At 57.2% G+C, this 25,995-nt stretch overlaps 1 protein-coding gene across 1 annotated transcript; it reads right to left on the reverse strand.

Annotated features, from left to right (window-relative positions):
* Positions 1 to 144: 144 nt before the first annotated feature.
* Positions 145 to 24,803, reverse strand: LOC123367996 (elongation factor Tu, mitochondrial-like). Its single transcript, XM_045012409.1, has 11 exons — positions 24,695 to 24,803; positions 16,540 to 16,586; positions 13,340 to 13,502; positions 12,826 to 12,992; positions 7,828 to 7,932; positions 2,450 to 2,614; positions 2,243 to 2,375; positions 2,040 to 2,144; positions 1,778 to 1,929; positions 1,573 to 1,692; positions 145 to 1,444 (listed from the first exon to the last, which is right to left on the reverse strand). The coding sequence occupies exons 1-11, from the start codon at positions 24,741 to 24,743 to the stop codon at positions 1,274 to 1,276; spliced, it is 1,377 nt and encodes a 458-aa protein (XP_044868344.1). The 5' UTR covers positions 24,744 to 24,803; the 3' UTR covers positions 145 to 1,273.
* Between the last annotated feature and the right edge of the window lie 1,192 nt (positions 24,804 to 25,995).

The raw sequence follows: 25,995 nt of genomic DNA on the forward strand, positions 1-25,995 counted from the left end.
AGCACGCAGCGGCAAGAGCCACCTGCCCCTGGCTCCTGGAGCCGCCAAGGTTTTATTTTCTATTATTTATAACTCCAATCGGGCTGTTAAACAGAGTGTTGGGCTCCCCTCCCCTAGTAATGCGAACACAGGAGCAGACCAGACTGATGAACACCGACTTTTTATTACATAAAAATATTTAAAAAGTGGAAAAAAAATAAAATAAAATTTTAAACTAACTCCATGGTGGGTGTTGGGGTGAGTTTCTGGGGGCTTGTGAGGGAGGAGAATAGCCAAGGAGGGGTTGGAGTCCTGGCTTCTTTTCTGTTCTGTGTGTGTGGGGGGCCCTGGTGAGAGGAAGGGGCTTCCCCAGCAGGGGCTGTACACTAGGCAGAGCCTGGCCCTTGCTGCTAAAGGTCCCTGTAATGGAGTGACTAAGACTCGGGTAGGGAAGCCAGAAAGGAGCCTGTGACAGGGGAGTGAGCTCTGCAGCTACTGCCCTCTATTCCCACCCCTCAGCTGGGGGGGGCGGGGGGGTGTCAGGACTCTCAGCAGCCTGCTCCCCCAGCCTGGGGGGCTAGGCCCCAGCTGCTACTGGAAGGAGCCTGCTGCTCTGCACCAACTAGGGCCCTGCTCTTTACTCTGTGGGGAGGCTGTTCCACCCCCTCCCCTTGCTACCCTGACTTCAGGCAGGGTCGTTTGTCTCTATTTGCCCTTCTGCCACCATTCTCCTTCAGCTTTGTTAGCCCCCAGCGGTGCTCCCTGGGAGCTAATCCGCCCCCAAAGCTGGGTGCTGCCTGAGAGCAGCCCCCTGTAAGGAATCAGAGCTGCCTGCTCCCTACAGGGCTAGTATCACTGTCACAGCCCAACCCATTGGGGGGACATGAGCCCCTGGGCCCAGCTGCTCCCATGCCAGGAACCCCCTTCATCCAACAGTCACCTCCAGCACCCCCCAAGAAGCAGGAAGGACCCAGCCATGATTCGCACCTTTATTAACCAAAGAAACCAAACAGCAGGAAGCTGTATTAGCCCCTTCTAGCCACCTGCTGGAGGGGCTATGGGCAGGAGAGCCACCACAGAAGGGCAGTTCGATTTCTGATGCCCCACGGCCGAGCAGTTCATACAACAGGCAGCTTGCACCCCGCTCTGGGTGACCATGATGCCGCCAGGGGCAGCAGCAATAAACAGGTTCTTAGGGCACCCCCCCCCTCACCACAGAGGGGGACACCAGACAGAACCAGCCCCTTCCCCACTCTTTGCAGAGACAGGCCTGGAGGCAGCGCCAGCCCCGTCTTTAAGCCCCCCACTTGTCATCGTCTGGCCCCATCTCCAGCGTCTTGGTGACCACACCGGTGCCAATGGTGCGGTTGCCGTCGCGCAGGGTGAAGCGCTGACCTTCCTCCAGCACCATGGGCTGCCGCAGGGTGAGGGTCAGGGCTGTGTCCTCGCCGGGCATCACCATCTCCTGCAGGGGGGAAGAGTGGGAGCAGGTCAGAGCAGGTGGCACAGGCTGGGGAAGTTTGGGTAAGCTGGTTCCTGTCCCTGAGGTGAGCCCACAGCCAGTGCTGGGGGCAGGGCAGGGGGGCTCTGTACCTTTCCAGGGGGCAGGATGGTCCGACAGGCCATGTCCCAGGTAAGGGAGAACATGACAGGCATGTAGTTAGTGACGAAAGGCTTGTGGCGCCCGCCCTCCTCCTTGCTGAGGATGTACACCTGGGGGGCAGAGGAAAAGACTCTTACAGCCCAGCAGCCCACCTTCTTTCCCCCCCCCCCCCAACTGCCCCAGCACAGGCCCCACCTGGGCCTCAATCTTCTGATGGGGCTTGATGGAGCCCGGCTTGCACATCACCATGCCACGCCGCACATCCTCCCGCTTCAGCCCCCGCACCAGCGCCCCAAGGTTGTCTCCGGCCTCGGCCCGCTCCAGGTTCTGGTGGAACATCTCAATGCCTGTGGGGGAGGGATGGGGTAAGCCTGGGTTCCCCAGCCTGGGCAGGGGGGGTTCCCCCACCTCTGGGAGGGGACAGCAGGTGAGGGGTTCTGTTAGCTGTGCCCCCTACCTGTCACCACGGAGCGCAGGTTCCGGTTGTGCCCCACGAACTCGCACTCCTCCCCCTTCCTGACGATGCCACGCTCCAGCGTCCCTGTCACCACCGTCCCACGCCCTGCAAGGGCAGAGGGGTCAGTGCCATGGGGGAGGGGGGGTGCCTGGAAAGGCACAGGGCTCAGCATGGGGACTGGGCAGGGGGGCAGCAGGTGTTACCTGGGATGGAGTAGATCGACTCGATGGGCAGTAGGAATGGCTTGTCCAGCTCCCGCGCGGGCAGCGGGATGTGCGTGTCGACCGCGTCCAGCAGCTTCAGGATGGAGTTCAGTCCCAGCTCAGGGCTGCGGTGCTGGGGGAAGGGAGGGCATTAGCATGGGCGGTGGGCGGGTGAGGCGCTGCTGGGGGGGAGAAGGGGGCACTCACCTCCAGGGCGCAGAGGGCAGAACCCACAACCACAGGCGTCTTCTCCCCATCGTAGCCAAACTCAGCGAGCAGCTCCCGGATCTCCAGCTCCACCAGCTCCAGCATCTCCTGGTCCTCCACCGCATCCGCCTTGTTGATGTACACCACGATGTGCTGCACCCCGATCTGAGGGGGCCACAGGATAAGGGGCAGCCCAACCAGCCCCAGCCCGGTCCTTGGGGAGGGGATCCCCTGGCTCACAGCCCATGCCCAGGGCTTCTGGCAAAGATGCCCCGTGACACACTGTACCCCCACAACAGCACCCTGACACCCCCATATTCACCACTGCGATAGGAGTATGACTTGTTCGGTACAAAGTCTGCCTTGTAAGGTACATAAGAACGGCCCTACTGGGTCAGACCAAAGGTCCATTTAGCCCAGTATCCTGTCTACTGCCAGTGGCCAGTGCCAGGTGCCCCAGAGGGAATGAACAGAACAGGAAATCACCAAGTGATCCACCCCCCGTCGCCCATTCCCAGCTTCTAGCAAACAGGCTACGGCCACCATCCCTGCCCATCCTGGCTAATAGCCATTGATGGACCTGTCCTCCATGAATGTATCTAGTTCTTTTTTGAACTCTGTTATGGACTTGGCCTTCATAACATCCTCTGGCAAGGAGTTCCACAGGATGACTGCGTGTGTGTGTGTGTGTGAAGAAATACTTCCTTTTATTTGTTTTAAGCCTGCTGCCTATTAATTTCACTGGGTGACCCCTAGTTCTTGTGTTATGAGAAGCAGTAAACAACACCTCCTTACCTACTTTCTCAACACCAGTTATGATTTTATAGACCTCAATCATATCTTCCCTTAGCCATCTCTTTTCCAAGCTGAAAAGTCCCAGTCTTATTAATCTCTCCTCATACAGAAGCTGTTCCATACCCCTAACCATTTTTGTTGCCCTTTTCTAACCTTTTCCAATTCCAATATATCTTTTTTTGAGATGGGGCGACCACATCTGCACACAGTACTCAAGATGTGGGTGTACCATGGATTTATATAGCGGCAACATGATATTTTCTGTCCTATTATCTATCCCTTTCTTAATTATTACCAGCGTTCTGTTCACTTTTTTGACTGCCACTGCACAGAGTGGATGTTTTCAGAGAACTATCCACTATGATTCCAAGATCTCTTTCTTGTGTGATAACAGCTTATTTAGACCCCACCATTTTATATGTATAATTGGGATTACATTTTCCAATGTGCATTACTTTGCATTTATCAACATGGAATTTCATCTGCCATTTTGTTGCCCAGTCACCCAGTTTTGAGGGATCCTTTTGTAGCTCTTCGCAGTCTGCCTGGGACTGATCTATCTTTAGTAATTTGTATCATCTGCAAATTTTGCCACCTCAGTATTTACCTCTTTTTCCAGATCATTTATGAGTATGTTGAATAGGGCTGGGCCCAGTACAGACCCTTGGGGGACACCACTATTTACCTTGCTCCAGTCTGAAAACTGACCCTTTATATTCCTACCCTTTGTTTCTTGTCTTTTAACCAGTTACCGACCCATGAGAGAATCTTCCCTCTTATCCTGTGGCAGTTTACTCTGCGTAACAGCCTTTGGTGAGGGACCTTGTCAAAGGCTTTCTGAAAATTTAAGTACATTATATCCCAGGGGTCGGCAACCTTTCAGAAGTGCTGTGCCGAATCTTCATTTATTCACTCTGATTTAAGGTTTTGCATCCCAGTAATACATTTTAACGTTTTTAGAAGGTTTGTTTCTATAAGTCTATAATAAATAACTAAACTATTGTCGTATGTAAAGTAAATAAGGGTTTAAAAAATGTTTAAGAAGCTTCATTTAAAATTAAATTAAAATGCAGAGCCCCCCAGACCGGTGGCCAGCAGCCGGGCAGTGTGAGTGCCACTGAAAATCAGCTCGTGTGCCGCCTCGGCACGTGTGCCATAGGTTGCCTACCCCTGCTGTATCCACTGGATCCCCCTTAGTCCACGTGCTTGTTGACCCCCTCAAAGAATTCTAGTAGATTGGTGAGGCATGACTTCCCTTTACTAAAACCATGTTGACTCTTCCTCAACAAATTATGTTCATTTATATGTCTGACAATTCAACCAGTTTGCCCAGTACTGAAGCCAGGCTTATCGGCCTGTAATTGCCAGGATCACCCCTGGAGCCCTTTTTAAAAATTGGCGTCACATTAGCTATCCTCCAGTCATCTGGTACTAGGGTGACCAGATGTCCTGATTTTATAAGGACAGTCCCGATATTTGGAGCTTTTTTTTAAATATGGGCTCCTATTACCCCCCACCCCGTCCCGATTTTTCACACGTGCTGTCTGGTCACCCTATCTGGTACAAAAGCTGATTTAAATGATAGGTTAAAGACTACAGTGAGTAGTTCTGCAATTTCACATTTGAGTTCCTTCAGAACTCCTGGGTGAATCCCATCTGGTCCTGGTGACTTATTGCTGTTTAATTTATCAATTTGTTCCAAAAGCTCCTCTAATGACACCTCAATTATAGACAGTTCCTCAGATTGGTCACCTAAAAAGAATGTCTCAGGTTTGGGAATCTCCCTCACATCCTCAGCCGTGAAGACCGATGCAAAGAATTCATTTAGTTTTTCCACAATGGCCTTATCGTCCTTGAGTGCTCCTTAACACCTCGATCGTCCAGTGGCCCCACTGATTGTTTGGCAGGCTTCCTGCTTCTGATGTACATTTAAAAAAAAAAAGCTATTACTTTTTGCATCTTTGGCTAGCTATTCCTCATATTCTTTTTTGGCCTTCCTAACTGTATTTTTACACTTCCTTTGCCAGTGCTCCTTTCTATTTTCCTCACTAGGATGTAGCTTCCACTTTTTCACAGTGGCACTTTTTAGGTTCTCTTACTATGTTTTTTAATTTGGGTTATACATTTAAGTTGAGCCTCTATTACAGTGGCTTTAAAAAGTTTCCATGCAGCTTGCAGAGATTTTACTTTTGGCACTGTACCTTTTAATTTCTGTTTAACTAAATCCTCATTTTTGTGTAGTTCCCCTTTCTGAAATTAATGCTAGTGTTGGGCTGTTGTAGTGTTTTCTCTGCTACAGGGATGTTAAATTTAATTATATTATGGTCACTATTACCGAGCGGTCCAGCTACATTCACCTCTTGGACCTAATCCTGTGCTTCACTTAGGACTAAATCAAGAATTGCCTCTCCTCTGATGGGTTCCAGGACCAGCTGCTCTAAGAAGCAGCCATTTAAGGTGCCAAGAAACTTTATCTCTGCATCCCTTTCTGAGGTGACATGTACCCAGTCAATATGGGGATAACTGAAATCCCCCATTATTATTATTATTGAGTTTTTTTATTTTAATAGCCCCTCTAATCTCTCTGAGCATTTCACAGTCACGATCACCATCCTGGTCAGGTGGTCGGTAATATATCCCCACCGCTATATTCTTATTATTAGAGCATGGAATTTCTATCCATAGAGATTTTATGATACAGTTTGATTACCGTAATTTAGATTTTTACTTCATTTGATTCTACGCTTTCTTTCACATATAATGCCACTCCCCCACCAGCACGACCTGTTCTGTCCTTCCGATATATTTTGTACCCTGGTATTACTGTATCCCATTGATTATCCTCATTCCACCAAGTTTCTGTGATGCCTGTTATATCAATATCCTCATTTAATACGAGGCACTCTAGTTCACCCAGCTTATTATTTAGACTCCTAGCATTGCTATATAAGCACTTTAAAAACTTGTCTCCTTTTAGCTGTCTGCCGTTACACGATGTCACTAAATGGGACTCTTTTTTTATTTGACTGTTTCTGATCAGACCCTGCCTGTATTTTATCATTTTCCATCCTCTTGTCCTCACTAGGACAGAGATTCTCTAGGAATAGATCCTCCCCTAAGGGATGTCCGAACCATGTGCTCCTCCGCACCTGTTGGCTTTCCCCCAGCCCTTAGTTTAAAAACATTAAAAAGGTCGTAGAGCAGTTAAGTGCCAGCAATCTGGTTCCATTTTGGTTTAAACTTTAGATGGAGCCCATCCTTCCTGTATAGGCTCCCCCCATCCCAAAAGTTTCCCCAGTTCCTAATGAATCTAAACCGCTCCTCCTTACACCATTGTCTCATCCATGCATTGAAACTCTGCAGTTCTGCCTGCCTACCTGGCCCTGCGCGTGGAACCGAGAGGTATCACATTAAAAGTCGAGCTGTTGAACATGAATATCCTGTTGGATTGTAGGTGCCGTCATTGGATGGGAAGTTATGAAGTTTTGCTGTGTGTGTGTTAGTGAAATATGTTGTGAGGTTGGGCGACACCCACAACCAGACTTTCAGGTACAACAATGGAAGGGCCAGACAGCGCTGACGGCCCATTAAGGGGAATCCATGCTCCCAGGGACTGTGTACAATGGAGACCTCTCAGAGAGAGCAGGTACATAATGGAGGCTGCTTGACTCAATCAGAGCAAAGGCTCTTTCCAGCCAACTGGAAGAAGCTATAAAAGGGGGAAGTGACATCATCACTGGTCCTCACCCCACACAACTCAACACCTGGAAACCCGGCTGGGGGACAGTGAACTGGGAAGGGGGTCTCAGGCTGGAAAGGAGAATCCCAGCCTGTGTATTAAGAAACTCTACCATCTCCCAGGGTGAGAGACGGCCTGATTCAAATCCTGTCTAGTTAAATAAATACATGGAGATTACCCATCTCACAGAACTGGAAAGGACCTTGGAAGGTCATCAAGTCCAGCCCCCTGCCTTCACTAGCAGGACCAAGTACTGATTTTTGCCCCAGATCCCTAAGTGGCCCCCTCAAGGATTGAACTCCAACCCTGGGTTTAGCAGGCCAATGCTCAAACCACTGAGCTATCCCTAACAGAACTCAGACTGCAAATGTGTTTTATTTCTTAGGTAACCAACTTTGAGCTGAACTGATAATCACTTACAACCCATCTGTCTGTCGCTACTACATCTGTGTGGTATTTTACCTACAACAGCGCCTTGTGGCTGAAGTGCTTGGGCCATCTGCTCGGGGGCAAGGCCTGGTGCACGCCCACTTTCCTTGGTAGAAGTGGAAGACTGGGTAATAAACTTACACCAGTCAGGCTTCTCACCAGGGCAGGACAGTCCAGGTCTGGGGTCCTAGGATTGGCTGGAACCTCTCTAACGTTGGTTCATGAGTGGCTAGGAGAAGCCTTCATGTAACTGCAGCTGGGTATGTCCCTGCCTGTGGATGGCTGTGTGTGTGCAGGACCTGGAGGGGTTTACAGCTCGTCCCAGCATCACAGTGAGGGAGGGAGCCCAGGCTGGTAAGCTCAGTGGTACCCCAGTTCCAGGTTGCACCCTGGGGAACCCATCACCTCCCCTTACCTGTTTGGCCAGCAGCAAGTGCTCTCGGGTCTGTGGCATCTGCCCGTCTGTTGCTGCCACCACGAGGATGCAGCCGTCTAGGGGAGCAGTGCCAGTGATCATGTTCTGGAAGAGAGAGATGGAGGTGCTTAGATGCCGGGGCCAGCACAGCCTGGGGAGGGAACAGAACTGGGGGGCGGGAATGTGTTATTGTTGCCCCGAGCTTGGCGGTGAAGCTGTTGGGGTGACACACACAGACCCAATCCCCAGGAGGAAGAGTGAAACCACCCACAGAACAGCCGATCCCTGCCCCCGCCCTTCGCTGCTCCCCCCGCCCACACCCTGCTCCTCCCCACCCATTGATCCTCCGGGGCCGGGAGGAGAAAATGGGGGGGGGGAGGTGGTCTCAGGGGCAGGGAGGAGGAAGTGGAGGAGGGGAGGGGAGGGGTCTCGGGGCTGGGAGGAGGAACAGCGGTGAGGGTGGCGGGTCTCAGAGGCTGGGTGGAGGAACTGAGGGGGTGTGTGGGGACAGAGGAAGGGATGGGAGGGGTCTATCTTTGGGAACAGAAGGATGGAGGGTGGTGAGTGTGGGGACAGAGGGATGGACAAAGGGAGGGGCACAGAGGTGGACAAAGGTGAGTACATTTGGGAACAGAAGGAGGGGCAGGCTAGCGGGGGCGAGTTGGGGGGTACGGAGGAGCAGAGAGGCAAGCAGAATCTGTGTGTGGGGACAGAAGGAGAGACAGGCTAGGGACAGGCTAGGGACACGCTAGAGGGGGTGAGTTTGGGGATAGAGGGAGCAGGTTTGGGGGTACGGAGGTACAGCGAGGCAGGCAGAGGGCTGTGGGGGAGGACACAAGGAGGGGGAGGTTAGAGGCAGTGAGTTTGGGGGTACCGAGGTGCAGCGAGGCAGGCAGAGGGCTGAGTGGGGGGGACACACAGAGGGGCAGGTTAGAGGGGGTGAGTTTGGGGGTACGGAGGTGCAGAGAGGCAAGCAGAATCTGTGTGTGGGGACAGAAGGAGAGACAGGCTAGGGACAGGCTAGAGGGGGTGAGTTTGGGGATAGAGGGAGCAGGTTTGGGGGTATGGAGGTGCAGTGAGGCAGGCAGAGGGCTGTGGCGGGGGGACACACGGAGGGGCAGGTTAGAGGGGGTGAGTTTCGGGGTACGGAGGTGCAGAGAGGCAGGCAGAGGGCTGTGGGGGGGACACAGAGGGGCGGGGTAGAGGGGGTGAGTTTCGGGGTACGGAGGTGCAGAGAGGCAGGCAGAGGGCTGTGGGGGGGACACACGGAGGGGCAGGTTAGAGGGGGTGAGTTTCGGGGTACGGAAGTGCAGAGAGGCAGGCAGAGGGCTGTGTGTGGGGACACACGGAGGGCAGGTTAGAGGGGGTGAGTTTCGGGGTACGGAGGTGCAGAGAGGCAGGCAGAGGGCTGTGTGTGTGGGGACACACGGAGGGGCAGGTTAGAGGGGGTGAGTTTCGGGGTACGGAGGTGCAGAGAGGCAGGCAGAGGGCTGTGGGGGGGACACACGGAGGGGCAGGTTAGAGGGGGTGAGTTTCGGGGTACGGAGGTGCAGAGGCAGGCAGAGGGCTGTGTGTGGGGACACACGGAGGGCAGGTTAGAGGGGGTGAGTTTCGAGGTGCAGAGAGGCAGGCAGAGGGCTGTGTGTGGGGACACACGGAGGGGCAGGTTAGAGGGGGTGAGTTTCGGGGTACGGAGGTGCAGAGAGGCAGGCAGAGGGCTGTGGGGGGGGACACACGGAGGGGCAGGTTAGAGGGGTGAGTTTCGGGGTACGGAGGTGCAGAGAGGCAGGCAGAGGGCTGTGTATGTGGGGACACACGGAGGGGCAGGTTAGAGGGGGTGAGTTTCGGGGTACGGAGGTGCAGAGAGGCAGGCAGAGGGCTGTGTGTGTGGGGACACACGGAGGGGCAGGTTAGAGGCGGTGAGTTTCGGGGTACGGAGGTGCAGAGAGGCAGGCAGAGGGCTGTGGGGGGGACACAGAGGGGCAGGTGAGAGGGGGTGAGTTTCGGGGTATGGAGGTGCAGAGAGGCAGGCAGAGGGCTGTGGGGGGGACACACGGAGGGGCAGGTTAGAGGGGGTGAGTTTCGGGGTACGGAGGTGCAGAGAGGCAGGCAGAGGGCTGTGTGTGGGGGGACACGGAGGGGCAGGTTAGAGGGGGTGAGTTTCGGGGTACGGAGGTGCAGAGAGGCAGGCAGAGGGCTGTGTGTGTGGGGACACACGGAGGGGCAGGTTAGAGGCGGTGAGTTTCGGGGTACGGAGGTGCAGAGAGGCAGGCAGAGGGCTGTGGGGGGGGACACACAGAGGGGCAGGTTAGAGGGGGTGAGTTTCGGGGTACGGAGGTGCAGAGAGGCAGGCAGAGGGCTGTGTGTGTGGGGACACACGGAGGGGCAGGTTAGACGGGGTGAGTTTCGGGGTACGGAGGTGCAGAGAGGCAGGCAGAGGGCTGTGTGTGTGGGGACACACGGAGGGGCAGGTTAGATGGGGTGAGTTTCGGGGTACAGAGGTGCAGAGAGGCAGGCAGAGGGCTGTGGGGGGGACACACGGAGGGGCCGGGTAGAGGGGGTGAGTTTAGCGGTACAGAGGTGCAGAGAGGCAGGCAGAGGGCTGTGGGGGGGGACACACTGAGGGGCTGGTTAGAGGCGGTGAGTTTCGGGGTACGGAGGTGCAGAGAGGCAGGCAGAGGGCTGTGGGGGGGGTCACACGGAGGGGCAGGTTAGCGGGGGGGAGTTTCGGGGTACGGAGGTGCAGAGAGGCAGGCAGAGGGCTGTGGGGGGGGACACACGGAGGGCAGGTTAGAGGGGGTGAGTGGCGGGGTACGGAGGTGCAGAGAGGCAGGCAGAGGGCTGTGGGGGGGACACACGGAGGGGCAGGTTAGAGGCGGTGAGTTTCGGGGTACGGAGGTGCAGAGAGGCAGGCAGAGGGCTGTGTGTGGGGGGACACGGAGGGGCAGGTTAGAGGGGGTGAGTTTCGGGGTACGGAGGTGCAGAGAGGCAGGCAGAGGGCTGTGTGTGGGGACACACGGAGGGCAGGTTAGAGGGGGTGAGTTTCGGGGTACGGAGGTGCAGAGAGGCAGGCAGAGGGCTGTGTGTGTGGGGACACACGGAGGGGCAGGTTAGATGGGGTGAGTTTCGGGGTATGAAGGTGCAGAGAGGCAGGCAGAGGGCTGTGGGGGGGGACACACGGAGGGGCAGGTTAGAGGGGGTGAGTTTCGGGGTATGGAGGTGCAGAGAGGCAGGCAGAGGGCTGTGGGGGGGGACACACGGAGGGGCAGGTTAGAGGGGGTGAGTTTCGGGGTATGGAGGTGCAGAGAGGCAGGCAGAGGGCTGTGTGTGGGGACACACAGAGGGGCAGCTTAGAGGCGGTGAGTTTCGAGGTGCAGAGAGGCAGGCAGAGGGCTGTGGGGTGGACACACGGAGGGGCAGGTTAGAGGGGGTGAGTTTCGAGGTGCAGAGAGGCAGGCAGAGGGCTGTGGGGGGGGACACACGGAGGGGCAGGTTAGAGGGGGTGAGTTTCGGGGTATGAAGGTGCAGAGAGGCAGGCAGAGGGCTGTGTCGGGGGGACACACGGAGGGGCAGGTTAGAGGGGGTGAGTTTCGGGGTACGGAGGTGCAGAGAGGCAGGCAGAGGGCTGTGGGGGGGGACACACGGAGGGGCAGGTTAGAGGGGGTGAGTTTCGGGGTATGGAGGTGCAGAGAGGCAGGCAGAGGGCTGTGTGTGTGGGGACACACAGAGGGGCAGCTTAGAGGCGGTGAGTTTCGAGGTGCAGAGAGGCAGGCAGAGGGCTGTGGGGGGGACACACGGAGGGGCTGGTTAGAGGCGGTGAGTTTCGGGGTACGGAGGTGCAGAGAGGCAGGCAGAGGGCTGTGGGGGGGGGACACACGGAGGGGCAGGTTAGAGGCGGTGAGTTTCGGGGTACGGAGGTGCAGAGAGGCTGGCAGAGGGCTGTGTGTGTGGGGACACACAGAGGGGCAGCTTAGAGGGGGTGAGTTTCGGGGTGCAGAGAGGCAGGCAGAGGGCTGTGGGGGGGACACACGGAGGGGCAGGTTAGAGGGGGGGAATTGTGGGGTGCAGAGGCAGGCAGAGGGCTGTGGGGGGGACACACCGAGGGGCAGCTTAGAGGGGGTGAGTTTCGAGGTGCAGAGAGGCAGGCTGAGGGCTGTGGGGGGGGACACACGGAGGGGCAGGTTAGAGGGGGTGAGTTTCGGGGTATGGAGGTGCAGAGAGGCAGGCAGAGGGCTGTGTGTGTGGGGACACACGGAGGGGCAGGTTAGAGGGGGTGAGTTTCGGGGTACGGAGGTGCAGAGAGGCAGGCAGAGGGCTGTGTGTGTGGGGACACACGGAGGGGCAGGTTAGAGGGGGTGAATTTCGGGGTGCAGAGGCAGGCAGAGGGCTGTGGGGGGACACACAGAGGGGCAGGTTAGAGGGGGTGAGTTTGGGGGTACGGAGGTGCAGAGAGGCAGGCAGAGGGCTGTGGCGGGGGACAAGGAGGGGCAGGTTAGAGGGGGTGAGTTTCGAGGTGCAGAGAGGCAGGCAGAGGGCTGTGGGGGGGACACACGGAGGGGCAGGTTAGAGGGGGTGAGTTTTGGGGTACGGAGGTGCAGAGAGGCAGGCAGAGGGCTGTGGGGGGGGACACACGGAGGGGCAGGTTAGAGGGGGTGAGTTTCGGGGTACGGAGGTGCAGAGAGGCAGGCAGAGGGCTGTGTGTGTGGGGACACACGGAGGGGCAGGTTAGAGGGGGTGAGTTTCGAGGTGCAGAGAGGCAGGCAGAGGGCTGTGGGGTTAGGGATACAGGCAGGAACCGGAGGGTGTGGGCAAGGACAGCGGGGCACTTGGGGGTGCGCGTGTGAGGACGGAGGAAGAGCTCGAGGGGGCGTGTTCGAGGACTGGAAGGCAAGGGGGGCTTCGCCCTTTCAGACAGCAGAATTCTGGGAAATGTGGGTACCACGACAGCTCACCCACAGGCTGAAAGGGGCAGGTGCCCCCCGCCCGCCCTGCCCTCACCTTGACGTAGTCGGCGTGGCCGGGGCAGTCGGTGTGGGCGTAGTGCCGGTTGGCCGTGGCATACTCCACATGGGAGGCGTTGATGGTGATGCCACGAGCCTTCTCCTCCGGCGCGTTGTCGATCTCCTCGTACTTCTTGAACTTGGCACCTCCAGCCTCAGCTAGGACTGGGGGGGCAGAAAAAGGGTGTGAGTAACCAGCTGGGGAGGAGAGGTGGGCTGGGAGCCAGGACTCCTGGGTTCAATTCCCATCTCTGCCAGTGACCTTCTCTATGACCCTGGGCCAGGCCTTTCTCCACGTGGCTCCTGTTTCCACTCTCACCCCTTTAGCCGGGGAGCGCTTGGGGGCAGGGGTTGGTCCCGTTGGGGCTGCGGCACCAGGAGTCCTGGTCAGGGGTGTGGGCGGCGCCTGGGCTCAGCAGGGGCCTCTGGCAGCGACCGTGACCCAATCAATGGGGCCAGGGGCTGAGGGAACCCCAGGACGCACAACCCTCTGCTCCAGGCCCCCCACTCACTTTTGGTGATGGCAGCTGTCAGCGTGGTCTTGCCGTGGTCCACGTGCCCGATGGTGCCCACGTTGACATGGGGCTTGTCCCGCACGTAGGTTTTCTTGGCCTCGACAGCGAAGCTGCGCAGCAGGAGGGGGCAGAGGCGGGAGGCCGGGCTGGGCGGGGATACCTGGGGCACAGGGAGCCTTGGCATGAGTGTATCCCCCACGACCTCCCCCCACAGCTCCCCTGTCAACCTCACCCACCACAACTCCCCACATCCCCATCCCTCCACCGACCCTACCTGGGCTCCATCCCCCCGCCCCCACATCCCCATCCCCCCACCTGGGCTCCACCCCCACCACAACTCCCCACATGCCCATCCCTCCACCGACCCTACCTGGGCTCCATCCCCCACCCCCACATCCCCATCCCCCCACCTGGGCTCCACCCCCACCACAACTCCCCACATCCCCATCCCTCCACCGACCCTACCTGGGCTCCATCCCCCCGCCCCCACATCCCCATCCCCCCACCTGGGCTCCACCCCCACCCACTACAGCTCCACCCCACCACAACTCCCCACATCCCCATCCCTCCACCGACCCTACCTGGGCTCCATCCCCCACCCCCACCCACTACAGCTCCTCACCCACCACAACTCCCCACATCCCCATCCCCCCACCTGGGCTCCACCCCCACCACAACTCCCCACATCCCCATCCCTCCACCGACCCTACCTGGGCTCCATCCCCCCGCCCCCACATCCCCATCCCCCCACCTGGGCTCCACCCCCACCACAACTCCCCACATCCCCATCCCTCCACCGACCCTACCTGGGCTTCATCCCCCACCCCCACATCCCCATCCCCCCACCTGGGCTCCACCCCCACCACAACTCCCCACATCCCCATCCCTCCACCGACTCTTCCTGGGCTCAATCCCCACCCCCCCACATCCCCAACCCCCCACCTGGGCTCCACCCCCACCCACTACAGCTCCACCCCACCACAACTCCCCACATCCCCATCCCTCCACCGACCCTACCTGGGCTCCATCCCCCCGCCCCCACATCCCCACCCCCCCACCTGGGCTCCACCCCCACCCACTACAGCTCCACCCCCACCACAACTCCCCACATCCCCATCCCTCCACCGACCCTACCTGGGCTCCATCCCCCCGCCCCCACATCCCCATCCCCCCACCTGGGCTCCACCCCCACCACAACTCCCCACATCCCCATCCCTCCACCGACCCTACCTGGGCTCCATCCCCCCGCCCCCACATCCCCATCCCCCCACCTGGGCTCCACCCCCACCACAACTCCCCACATCCCCATCCCTCCACCGACCCTACCTGGGCTTCATCCCCCACCCCCACATCCCCATCCCCCCACCTGGGCTCCACCCCCACCACAACTCCCCACATCCCCATCCCTCCACCGACCCTACCTGGGCTCCATCCCCCCGCCCCCACATCCCCATCCCCCCACCTGGGCTCCACCCCCACCCACTACAGCTCCACCCCACCACTACTCCCCACATCCCCATCCCTCCACCGACCCTACCTGGGCTCCATCCCCCCGCCCCCACATCCCCACCCCCCCACCTGGGCTCCACCCCCACCCACTACAGCTTCACCCCCACCACAACTCCCCACATCCCCATCCCTCCACCGACCCTACCTGGGCTCCATCCCCCAGCCCCCACATCCCCATCCCCCCACCTGGGCTCCACCCCCACCACAACTCCCCACATCCCCATCCCTCCACCGACCCTACCTGGGCTCCATCCCCCCGCCCCGACATCCCCATCCCCCCACCAGCGCTCCACCCCCACCACAACTCCCCACATCCCCATCCCTCCACCGACCCTACCTGGGCTCCATCCCCCCGCCCCCACATCCCCATCCCCCCACCTGGGCTCCACCCCCACCACAACTCCCCACATCCCCATCCCTCCACCGACCCTACCTGGGCTCCATCCCCCCGCCCCCACATCCCCATCCCCCCACCTGGGCTCCACCCCCACCACAACTCCCCACATCCCCATCCCTCCACCGACCCTACCTGGGCTCCATCCCCCCGCCCCCACATCCCCATCCCCCCACCTGGGCTCCACCTCCACCCACTACAACTCCACCCCCACCACAACTCCCCACATCCCCATCCCCCCACCTGGGCTCCACCCCCACCCACTACAGCTCCACCCCCACCACAACTCCCCACATCCCCATCCCTCCACCGACCCTACCTGGGCTCCATTCCCCCGCCCCCACATCCCCATCCCCCCACCTGGGCTCCACCCCCACCCACTACAGCTCCACCCCCACCACAACTCCCCACATCCCCATCCCTCCACCGACCCTACCTGGGCTCCATCACCCCGCCCCTATATCGCTCTCCACCCACCTGTGCTCCACCCCCACCACAACTCCCCACATCCCCTTCCCCCCACGTGGGCTCCACGCCCTCCACACCTCCCCACATCCCCATCCCTCCACCAACCCTACCTGGGCTCCATCCCCCCACCCCCACATCCCCATCCCCCCACCTGGGCTCCACCCCCACCACAACTCCCCACATCCCCATCCCTCCACCAACCCTACCTGGGCTCCATCCCCCACCCCCCCTCATCCCCACGTCCCCCTCCCCCCACCCTGGTTCCTCGCGAGACAGCTCCCCACATCCGTGCACCGACCACAGCTGGGCTCCACCCCCCAAAGCTCCCCACATCCCCATTCCCCCTGCCAGCTCCATCCCCCCCATCCCTCCCCACAGGGCTCCACCCCCCACATACCCACCGACCTCACCTGGACTCCACCCCCCACAGGGCTCCACCCCCATCCCCATCCACGACATGCACCACAGCTCTCACAGCCACCCCAACCTCACCAACCACCCAACCCACCAGGGTTCCCAAGCCCCCTCCCCCCCCAAACACACACTGAGCTGGGTTCCCCACAGTCCACTTTCCCAACCCCCACCTCATTTACGACCCCCCATCACAGCCTCCACACCCCATCCTATGGCCCCCTACCCACGTCCCCCCCACCTCCCTAACAACTCCAACCCACCCAACATAGCTCCCCCACTGCCCCAACACCCCTCCTCACCCCCAGTTCCCCCCTTCTGTGCCAAGGCCCCAAACACCCCAGTGCACTGGGGGAGTGTGTGTGTGGTCATGGCAGTTACCCCCACCGCCCATCCCAGCGAGGTGGCTCCTTACCGTCCCCAAGACGCCCACCAGGTAGTTGGAGAGGCAGCCCCGGAGGCCTGTAAGAGGTACAGGGAAACGCTGTGATCACCCATCGCGCTGTTCAGTCCCCATCCCCCGCGCCCATCTCCCTTCAGCTTGGAGGCTCCCCCCACAACCTGTCTGGTCATTAGGAGTCCCTGGTGCTTCTCGACTTGTGCCTGGATCGGAAGCTCTTTGGGGCAGGGACTGTCTCTATTGTGTTTGTGCAGCATCCTGCTCACGAAGCAGAGTGGCCCTGGGCTGGACTCCTGGGTTCACGCCCCAGCTCTGGCGTTGAACAAGCCCCATCTCCTTTCTATACTTCACTTTCCCTCTACCTAGACTACACATTCTTTGGGATAGGCAGTCCTCAGCACACCAGGGGCCCGCTCTCCGCTGGGGTCTAGCACCACCAGCATGCACAGCTAGTCATTATTCTCACAGCACAAAACCACCTCGAGAAAGAGGAGAGTTGGACTGAAATCAACAAGATGAAATTCAGTAAAGACAAGCCAAGGCACAGCTACAAATCGGGGACTTGCTGGCTGGCAGTGGCACTGCTGGTCAGGATCTGTGGTTAGAGCAGGTCACACACTGAATGAGTCAGTGATGTGCCCAGGTGTGAAAAGGCAGATCTCAGTCTGGGGCATATTAACAGGTGTGTTGCATGTAAGACACAGGAGGTAGTTGTCGCCCTCAGCACCGGTGAAGCCTCAGCTGGAGTGCTGGGTGCAATGCAAGGTGCCAGAGTTTAGAAGAGATGGGGACAAACTGGAGAGTCGACAGAAGAGCAACAAAACTGATCAAAGGTTTAGAAAACCTGACCTGTGAAGAAAGGTTAAAAACCTGGGCCTGTTTAGTGTAGAGAAGAGAAGACAGAGGGGGGACTCTTCAGCTTGATTATGGGCTGTTATAGAGGGTAAGAACATAAGAGCGGCCATACTGGGTCCGACCAGAGATCCATCTACCCCAGTAGCTTGTCTTCCGACAGTGGCCAATGCCAGGTGCCCCAGAGGGAATGAACAGAACAGGTCATCATCAAGTGACCCATCCTTTGTCACCTATTCCCAGCTTCTGGCAAAGGGATGCCACTAATGGACCTATCCTCCATGAACTTATCTAGGTTTTTTATGAATCATGTTATAGTCTTGGACTTCACAACATTCTCTGGTGAGGAGTTCCACAGGTTGACTGTGTGTTGTATGAAAAAATACTTCCTTTTGTTTGTTTTTAACCTGCTGCCTATTAATTTCATTTGGTGACCCCTAGTTCTTGTGTTATGAGACTTATAACACTTCCTTGTCTACTTTCTCCACACCAGTCATGATTTTATAGACCTCTATCCTAATCCCCCCTTAGACGTCTCTTTTCCAAGCTAAAAAGTCAGTCTTATTAATCTCTCCTCATACAGCAGCCGTTCCATAGCCCTAATAATTTTTGTTGACCATTTCTGTACCTTTTCCAATTCTAATATATCTTTTTTGAGATGGGGTGACCACATCTGCACGCAAGAGCGTACCATGGATCAGAGGCAATATAATATTTTCTGTCCTATTACCTATCCCTTTCTTAATGATTCCCAACATTCTGTTTGCTTTTTTGAGTGCGGCTTCACATTGAGTGGATGTTTTCAGAGAACTAGCCACTATGATTCCAAGATCTCTCTCACGAGTGATAACAGCTAATTTAGACCCCATCGTTTTATATGTATAATTGGGATTACATTTTCCAATGTGCATTACTTTGCATTTATCAACATGGAATTTCATCTGCCATTTTGTTGCCCAGTCACCCAGTTTTGAGGGATCCTTTTGTAGCTCTTCACAGTCTGCCTGGGACTTAACTATCTTGAGTAGTTTTGTATCATCTGCAAATGTTGCCACCTCGGTGTTTACCCTTTTTTTCAGATCGTTTATGAATATGTTGAACAGGACTAGGCCCAGTACAGACCCCTGGGGGACACCACTATTTACCTCTCTCCATTCTGAAAACTGACCATTTATTCCTACCCTTTGTTTCCTATCTTTTAACCAGTTACCGATCCATGAGAGGACCTTCCCTCTTACCCCATGACAGCTTACTTTGCTTAAGCGCCTTTGGTGAGGGGCCTTGTCAAAGGCTTTCTGAAAATCTAAATACACTATATCCACTGGATCCCCCTTGTCCACGTGCTTGTTGACCCCCTCAAAGAATTCTAGTAGATTGGTGAGGCCTGATTTCCCTTTACAAAAAACATGTTGACTCTTCCCTAACAAATTATGTTCATCTGTGTCTCTGACAATTTTGTTCTTTACTATAGTTTCAACCAGTTTGTCCAGTAACTGAAGTCCGGCTTACCAGCCAGTGATTGCTGGGATCATCTCTGGAACCCTTTTAAAAAATTGGCATCACATTAGCTATCCTCCCATCATTTGGTACAGAAGCTGATTTAAATGATAGGTTACAAACTACAATTAGTAGTTCTGCAATTTCACATTTGAGTTCCTTCAGAACTCTTGGGTGATACCATCTGGTCCTGGTGACTTATTACTGTTTAGTTTATCAATTTGTTCCAAAAACCTCCTCTAATGAAACCTCAATCTGGGACAGTTCCTCAGATTTGTCACCTAAAAAGAATGGCTCAGGTTTGGGAATCTCCTCACATCCTCAGCTGTGAAGACCAATACAAAGAATTCATTTAGTTTCTCCGCAATGGCCTTATCATTCTTGAGTGCTCCTTTAGCATCTCAATCGTCCTGTGGCCGCATTCACTGGTTGTTTAGCAGGCTTCCTGCTTCTGATGTAATTAAAAAAAAATGTTGCTATTACTTTTTGAATCTTTGGCTAACTGTTCTTCAGATTGTTTTTTGCCCTTCCTAACTATATTTTTACACTTCCTTTGCCAGAATTCATGCTCCTTTCTATTTTCCTCACTAGGATTTAACTTCCACTTTTTAAAGGATGCCTTTTTGTCTCTCACTGCTTCTTTTTACTTTATTATTTAGACACAGTGGCACTTTTTTGGTTCTCTTACTATGTTTTTCAATTTGGGGTATATGTGATGAAGTGGGACTGTTCTTAATGTTTTCTCTGAATGCTGTGTGGGTGCCTCAGTTCCTGGCCAACCCTCTGTCACCTAACAACTAATGGCCCGAGACCTTACACCCCCACCCCACCCCCACAAGGGGATGCTAAAGGTGTGGGAAAACAAAGAGGTCAGGTGACCTCCTGGCCCAGGAAAAGAACTCAGCAGAGAAGGAGGGGGTTTCAGTCTGGAGCTGGCTGGGGATGGGGAGTGAGGGCTGACATGGGGGTCTGCCTCGCTGGGCCCCAGAATGGACCGGCCGAGGGGTCTGATTCTCTGTACCTACAAGCTCTGTTTTAGACTGTGTTCCTGTCATCGAATAAACCTCTGTTTTACTGGCTGGCTAAGAGTCACGTCTGACTGCGAAGTGGGGGTGCAGGACTCTGTGGCTTCCCCAGGACCTCGCCTCGGTGGACTCGCTGTGAGAAGCACATGGAGGGGCAGAGAATGCTGAATGCTCCAAGGAGAGACCCAGGAGGTGAAGCCGTGGGAGCTTCTTGCCCTAAAGACAGCCTGCTCCAAGGGAGAGGAGGCTCCCCAAAGTCCTGACTGGCTTGGTGGGGAGCAGTTCCAGAGCATCGCCCGGGAACTCCATGACAGTATACATTTAAGTTGAGCCTCTATTATGGTGTCTTTAAAAAGTTTCCGTGCAGTTTGCAGGGATTTCACTTTTGGCGCTGTACCTTTTAATTTCTTTTTAACTAAATCCTAATTTTTGAGTAGTCCCCCTTTTTGAAATTAAATGCTACAGTGTTGGGCTGCTGTGGTGTTTTCCCCGCCACAGGGACATTAAATTTAATTATATTATAGTCACTATTACCAGGTGGTCCAGCTACATTCACCTCTTGGACCTTCTCCCGTGCTCCACTTAGGACTAAATGAAGAACTGTCTCTCCTCTGGTGGGTTCCAGGACTAACTGCTCCAAGAAGCAGCCATTTAAGGTGTCAAGAAGCGTCATCTCTGCATCCCCTTCTGAGGTGACATGTACCCAGTCAATATGGCGATAGCTGAAATCCCCTGTTATTATTGAGGATTTTTATTTTAATAGGCTCTCTGATCTCCCTGAGCATTTCACAGTCACTATGACCATCCTGGTCAGGTGGTCGGTGATATATCCCTACTGCTATATCTTTATTATTAGAGCATGGAAATACTATCCATAGAGATTCTATGGTATAGTTTGGTTCATTTAGGATTTTACTTTATTTGATTCTACACTTTCTTTCATGGGGATCAATGATCCATGTTCACTGAAGGTAGGATAAGAAGTAAAAGGCTCAATCTTGGCAAAGGAGATTTTTACATGAGATAGTAGGAAAAACTTTCTAACTAGGAGGCTAGTTCAGCTCTGGAACAGGTTATCTGGGAATGCTGTAGGGTCTCCATCTCTGAAGGGTTTTGAGAACAGGCTGGACAAACCAATCTGATAGCTTTCTTTGATACGATAACGAGCCTTGCGGATAAGGGAGAAGCGGTGGATGTGGTATACCTAGGCTTTAGTAAGGCATTTGATACGGTCTCGCATGATATTCTTATTGATAAACTAGGCAAATACAATTTAGATGGGGCTACTATAAGGTGGGTGCATAACTGGCTGGATAACCATACTCAGAGAGTAGTTATTAATGGTTCCCAATCCTGCTGGAAAGGTATAACAAGTGGGGTTCTGCAGGGGTCTGTTTTGGGACCGGCTCTGTTCAATATCTTCATCAACAACTTAGATATTGGCATAGAAAGGACGCTTATTAAGTTTGCAGATGATACCAAACTGGGGGGGATTTCAACTGCTTTGGAGGACAAGGTCATAATTCAAAATGTTCTGGACAAATTGGAGAAATGGTCTGAGGTAAACAGGATGAAGTTGAACAAAGAGAAATGCAAAGTGCTCCACGTAGGAAGGAACAATCAGTTTCACACATACAGAATGGGAAGAGACTGTCTAGGAAGGAGCACGGCAGAAAGGAATCTAGGGGTTATAGTGGACCACAAGCTAAATATGAGTCAACAATGTGATGGTGTTGCAAAAAAAGCAAACGTGATTCTGGGATGCATTAACAGGTGTGTTGTGAGCAAGACACGAGGAGTCATTCTTCCGCTCTACTCTGTGCTGGTTAGGCCTCAGCTGGAGTATTGTGTCCAGTTCTGGGCACCGCATTTCAAGAAAGATGTGGAGAAATTGGAGAGGGTCCAGAGAAGAGCAACAAGAATGATTAAAGGTCTTGAGAACATGACCTACGAAGGAGGCTGAAAGAATTGGGTTTGTTCAGTTTGGAAAAGAGAAGACTGAGAGGGACATGATAGCAGTTTTCAGGTATCTAAAAGGGTGTCATCAGGAGGAGGAAGAAAGCTTGTTCACCTTAGAGGCTAAGGATAGAACAAGAAGCAATGGGCTTAAACTGCAGCAAGGGAGGTTTAGGTTGGACATTAGGAAAAAGTTCCTGTCAGGGTGGTTAAACACTGGAATAAATTGCCTAGGGAGGTTGTGGAATCTCCATCTGTGGAGATATTTAAGAGCAGGTTTATCTATCAGGGATGGTCTAGACAGTATTTGGTCCTGCCATGAGTGCAGGGGACTGGACTCGATGACCTCTCGAGGTCCCTTCCAGTCCTAGAATCTATGAATCTATGAACCCCAGTTAGGGTTGGGCTAGGGTTACTTGGCCCTGCCTCAGTGCCAGCGCTGGACTAGATGACCTCTTGAGGTCCCTTCCAGCCCCACATCTCTATGATTCATATTTATTGTCTTGGGATACTTGTGGCTCACTGGCCCTAGCTCCAGTTGGGGCAGGGACTGCGTCCCTCCGTGGGGTGGAGCAGGGGGCACCCTTCTGGATCAGTGGGTGTTGGCTCTGCTGGCCCAAATGCTCAGGGCTTGTAGTGCTGGGGTGAAGGCAGGGCCGGGGTTATGAGGGATCTCGGTGAATGGGGCAAGAGACAGAGCGGATGGATTCAGACTCTCGGCTGTTCAGGCCAGAAGCACCCACGCTGTGACCATCCAATCCAACCTCCCACCCCGTCCCGGTGGAGAATCTCACCCAGTGTCTCCTGCTGACTGCACTGGGGCAGCCCGCCCCCCAGAGCTGCAGCCCCCACTAGTTTCTACCACAATCTCAGTCACTCTCCCACCAAAACCCTCATCACCCTACTGCACTCCATCCTGCAAAGCCTTGCCCCCTCTATTTCAGGCCTCATGCCATGCTCCTCAGGATCTCCTTCAATAGGGGTCATTGCCCCTTAACCCCAACCACCCTGTTCTCCTCTCCCCCCCTTCCTGCACCCTCCAGACTACTCTGCTCCCCATCCCCACAAACCCCCAAACCAGACCCCGTCCCTCTCCTTTCAGAATCCGTGCTCCCCCTGCCATCACCACCCTGCCCCCACCAAAATTCTTCCTTCTCCTGCCCCATCTACCAGATCACCCCATAACGCCCTCTTTTGTCCCACAACCTGACTCTTGCCACCCCCCTCATCCCACCACCAACCCCCTAAACCCAGATCCCTCCTCCTCTGCATAACCCCTCTCTACAGCCTAACCTGTGTGCTGCACCCCCTGCTCGCCACACAATCCCTCCTGGCCTGATCCAGAGCCATCCCTCCTCTCTCAGGATCCCAGCTCCCTGCTTAGCCCCCCTTCCACCGTCACTGAGCCCTCGAACACCCCACCACCACCACATCACCCCCTCCACAGCCACCTGCTCTCCACAACTCACCTCCTACCTCCAGATCCTCCCTGTCCCAGACCACCTCTCCCTCGACCCCTGCTCCTCCCCAAAATCTCCATCCACTACATAACCTGCCCCTATATTCCCCGCCCTGCCCCGCCTTCCCTCGCCTCCCAGAGACCCCCAACCTCCCGCTCCTGCCCAACCTCCCCCCACCTCCCAGAGACCCCCAACCTCCCGCTCCTGCCCAACCTCCCCCCCCACCTCCCAGAGACCCCCAACCTCCCGCTCCGGCCCAACCTCCCAGAGACCCCCAACCTCCCGCTCCTGCCCAACCTCCCCCCACCTCCCAGAGACCCCCAACCTCCCGCTCCTGCCCAACCTCCCCCCACCTCCCAGAGACCCCCCCACCTCCCGCTCCGGCCCAACCTCCCAGAGACCCCCAACCTCCCGCTCCTGCCCCACCCCCCCCCCCCTCCCAGAGACCCCCAACCTCCCGCTCCTGCCCAACCTCCCCCCACCTCCCAGAGACCCCCCCACCTCCCGCTCCGGCCCAACCTCCCAGAGACCCCCAACCTCCCGCTCCTGCCCAACCTCCCCCCACCTCCCAGAGACCCCCAACCTCCCCCTCCTGCCCCCCCTCCCCCCACCTCCCCGTGACCCCCCACCTCCCGCTCCTGCCCAACCTCCCCCCACCTCCCAGAGACCCCCCACCTCCCGCTCCGGCCCAACCTCCCCCCACCTCCCAGAGACCCCCAACCTCCCGCTCCTGCCCAACCTACCCCCCCACCTCCCAGAGACCCCCAACCTCCCGCTCCTGCCCAACCTCCCCCCACCACCCAGAGACCCCCCACCTCCCGCTCCTGCCCAACATACCCCAAACGCTCCCAGAGACCCCCAACCTCGCTCTGATGCGCTACCTACCCCCCCACCTCCCAGAGACCCCCAACCTCCCGCTCCTGCCCAACCTCCCCCTCCTGCCCAACCTCCCCCCACCTCCCAGAGACCCCCAACCTCCCGCTCCTGCCCAACCTACCCCCCCACCTCCCAGAGACCCCCAACCTCCCGCTCCTGCCCAACCTCCCCCCACCTCCCAGAGACCCCCCACCTCCCGCTCCTGCCCAACCTCCCCCCCCACCTCCCAGAGACCCCCAACCTCCCGCTCCTGCCCAACCTACCCCCACATCCTTCCAGCCCCCCAACCGACCCCCACCACCCAGAGACCCCCAACCACCCGCTCCTGCCCAACCTCCCCCTCCACCTCCCAGAGACCCCCAACCTCCCGCTCCTGCCCAACCTACCCCCCACATCCTTCCAGCCCCCCAACCGACCCCCACCTCCCAGAGACCCCCCACGTCCTTCCGACCCCCCGACTTCCTGTAACTTCCCCCAGGTCCTTCCTGCTCCCCGGTCACTGACCGGCAGCCCCGCTCCGTCCCCCGCGGACCAGCATCGCGTGCGCCGCCATCTTTCAACCTGACCGGAAGTGACGCACAAGCGGCGGGCCCCAGAGCCAATGAATGAAGCGGGAACTAGCCGCTTCCGCCAGCGAATCGCGAGCACACCGGAAATGTGGCGCGGCCGCTCTAGCACCTCGTAAGAACTCTATGGTGTACCGGGAGCCGCCTCTCTAGCCCCTGGCTCAAGGAGACTCTATGGCGCTACTGGAGCCGCTCTATCCTCCGCCACGCGTCACTCGGCACGGGAGCTCTATGGCGCCCGGGGAGGCGCCCCGCCCCGCCCGCTGATGGTCTATGCCGAGCCTCGCTAGCCCGTTGAGACTCTATGGTTGCGGGGTCAGGGCTCGGGCAGAGCCGCTCTAGCTCCCCGCGGGGACTCTATGGCAAAGGTAGACGCTTCCCCTCTACCCCTACCCCAGGTTAGACTCTATGGCCCTGGAGGACTGGGGGGGGCGCTCAGCTGGCGGGGGCGGGGCAGGGGCGGTCCCAGGTGCTGGGAGACCCTGGGCCTGACCCCACCCGCGTTTCCCTCTGTCCGGGGGGCGGGGGGGGAGGGGGGTCGCTCCCCTGGACTGGCCCCAGGTGGCCCCGGCGCCGGCGCCCGTCGGGCTGACAGCTCCGGCCGGCACAGCCGGGGGGGGGGACCCCGAGCCCCAGACCCCTCCCCCCCCGGGCGTGTTTCACCCCAGCCCTGGGGGGCGGGGCCACTACAACCGGCCAGGGGCTGTCCCCGGCGGAGCCCCCCGGCCGGGAGCTGGACGCTCGCTCGCGGGGCTGGGGCTGGGGGTGTCCCCGGCGGAGCCCCCCGGCCGGGAGCTGGACGCTCGCTCGCGGGGCCGGGGCTGGGGCTGTCCCCGGCGGAGCCCCCCCGGCCGGGAGCTGGACGCTCGCTCGCGGGGCTGGGGCTGGGGCTGTCCCCGGCGGAGCCCCCCAGGCCGGGAGCTGGACGCTCGCTCGCGGGGCTGGGGCTGGGGCTGTCCCCGGCGGAGCCCCCCCGGCCGGGAGCTGGACGCTCGCTCGCGGGGCCGGGGCTGGGGCTGTCCCCGGCGGAGCCCCCCCGGCCGGGAGCTGGACGCTCGCTCGCGGGGCTGGGGCTGTCCCCGGCGGAGCCCCCCAGGCCGGGAGCTGGACGCTCGCTCGCGGGGCCGGGGCTGTCCCCGGCGGAGCCCCCCGGCCGGGAGCTGGACGCTCGCTCGCGGGGCTGGGGCTGTCCCCGGCGGAGCCCCCCAGGCCGGGAGCTGGACGCTCGCTCGCGGGGCT

The sequence above is a fragment of the Mauremys mutica genome, chromosome 4 (assembly GCF_020497125.1).
Source record: "Mauremys mutica isolate MM-2020 ecotype Southern chromosome 4, ASM2049712v1, whole genome shotgun sequence".
Classification (NCBI taxonomy): domain Eukaryota; kingdom Metazoa; phylum Chordata; order Testudines; family Geoemydidae; genus Mauremys; species Mauremys mutica.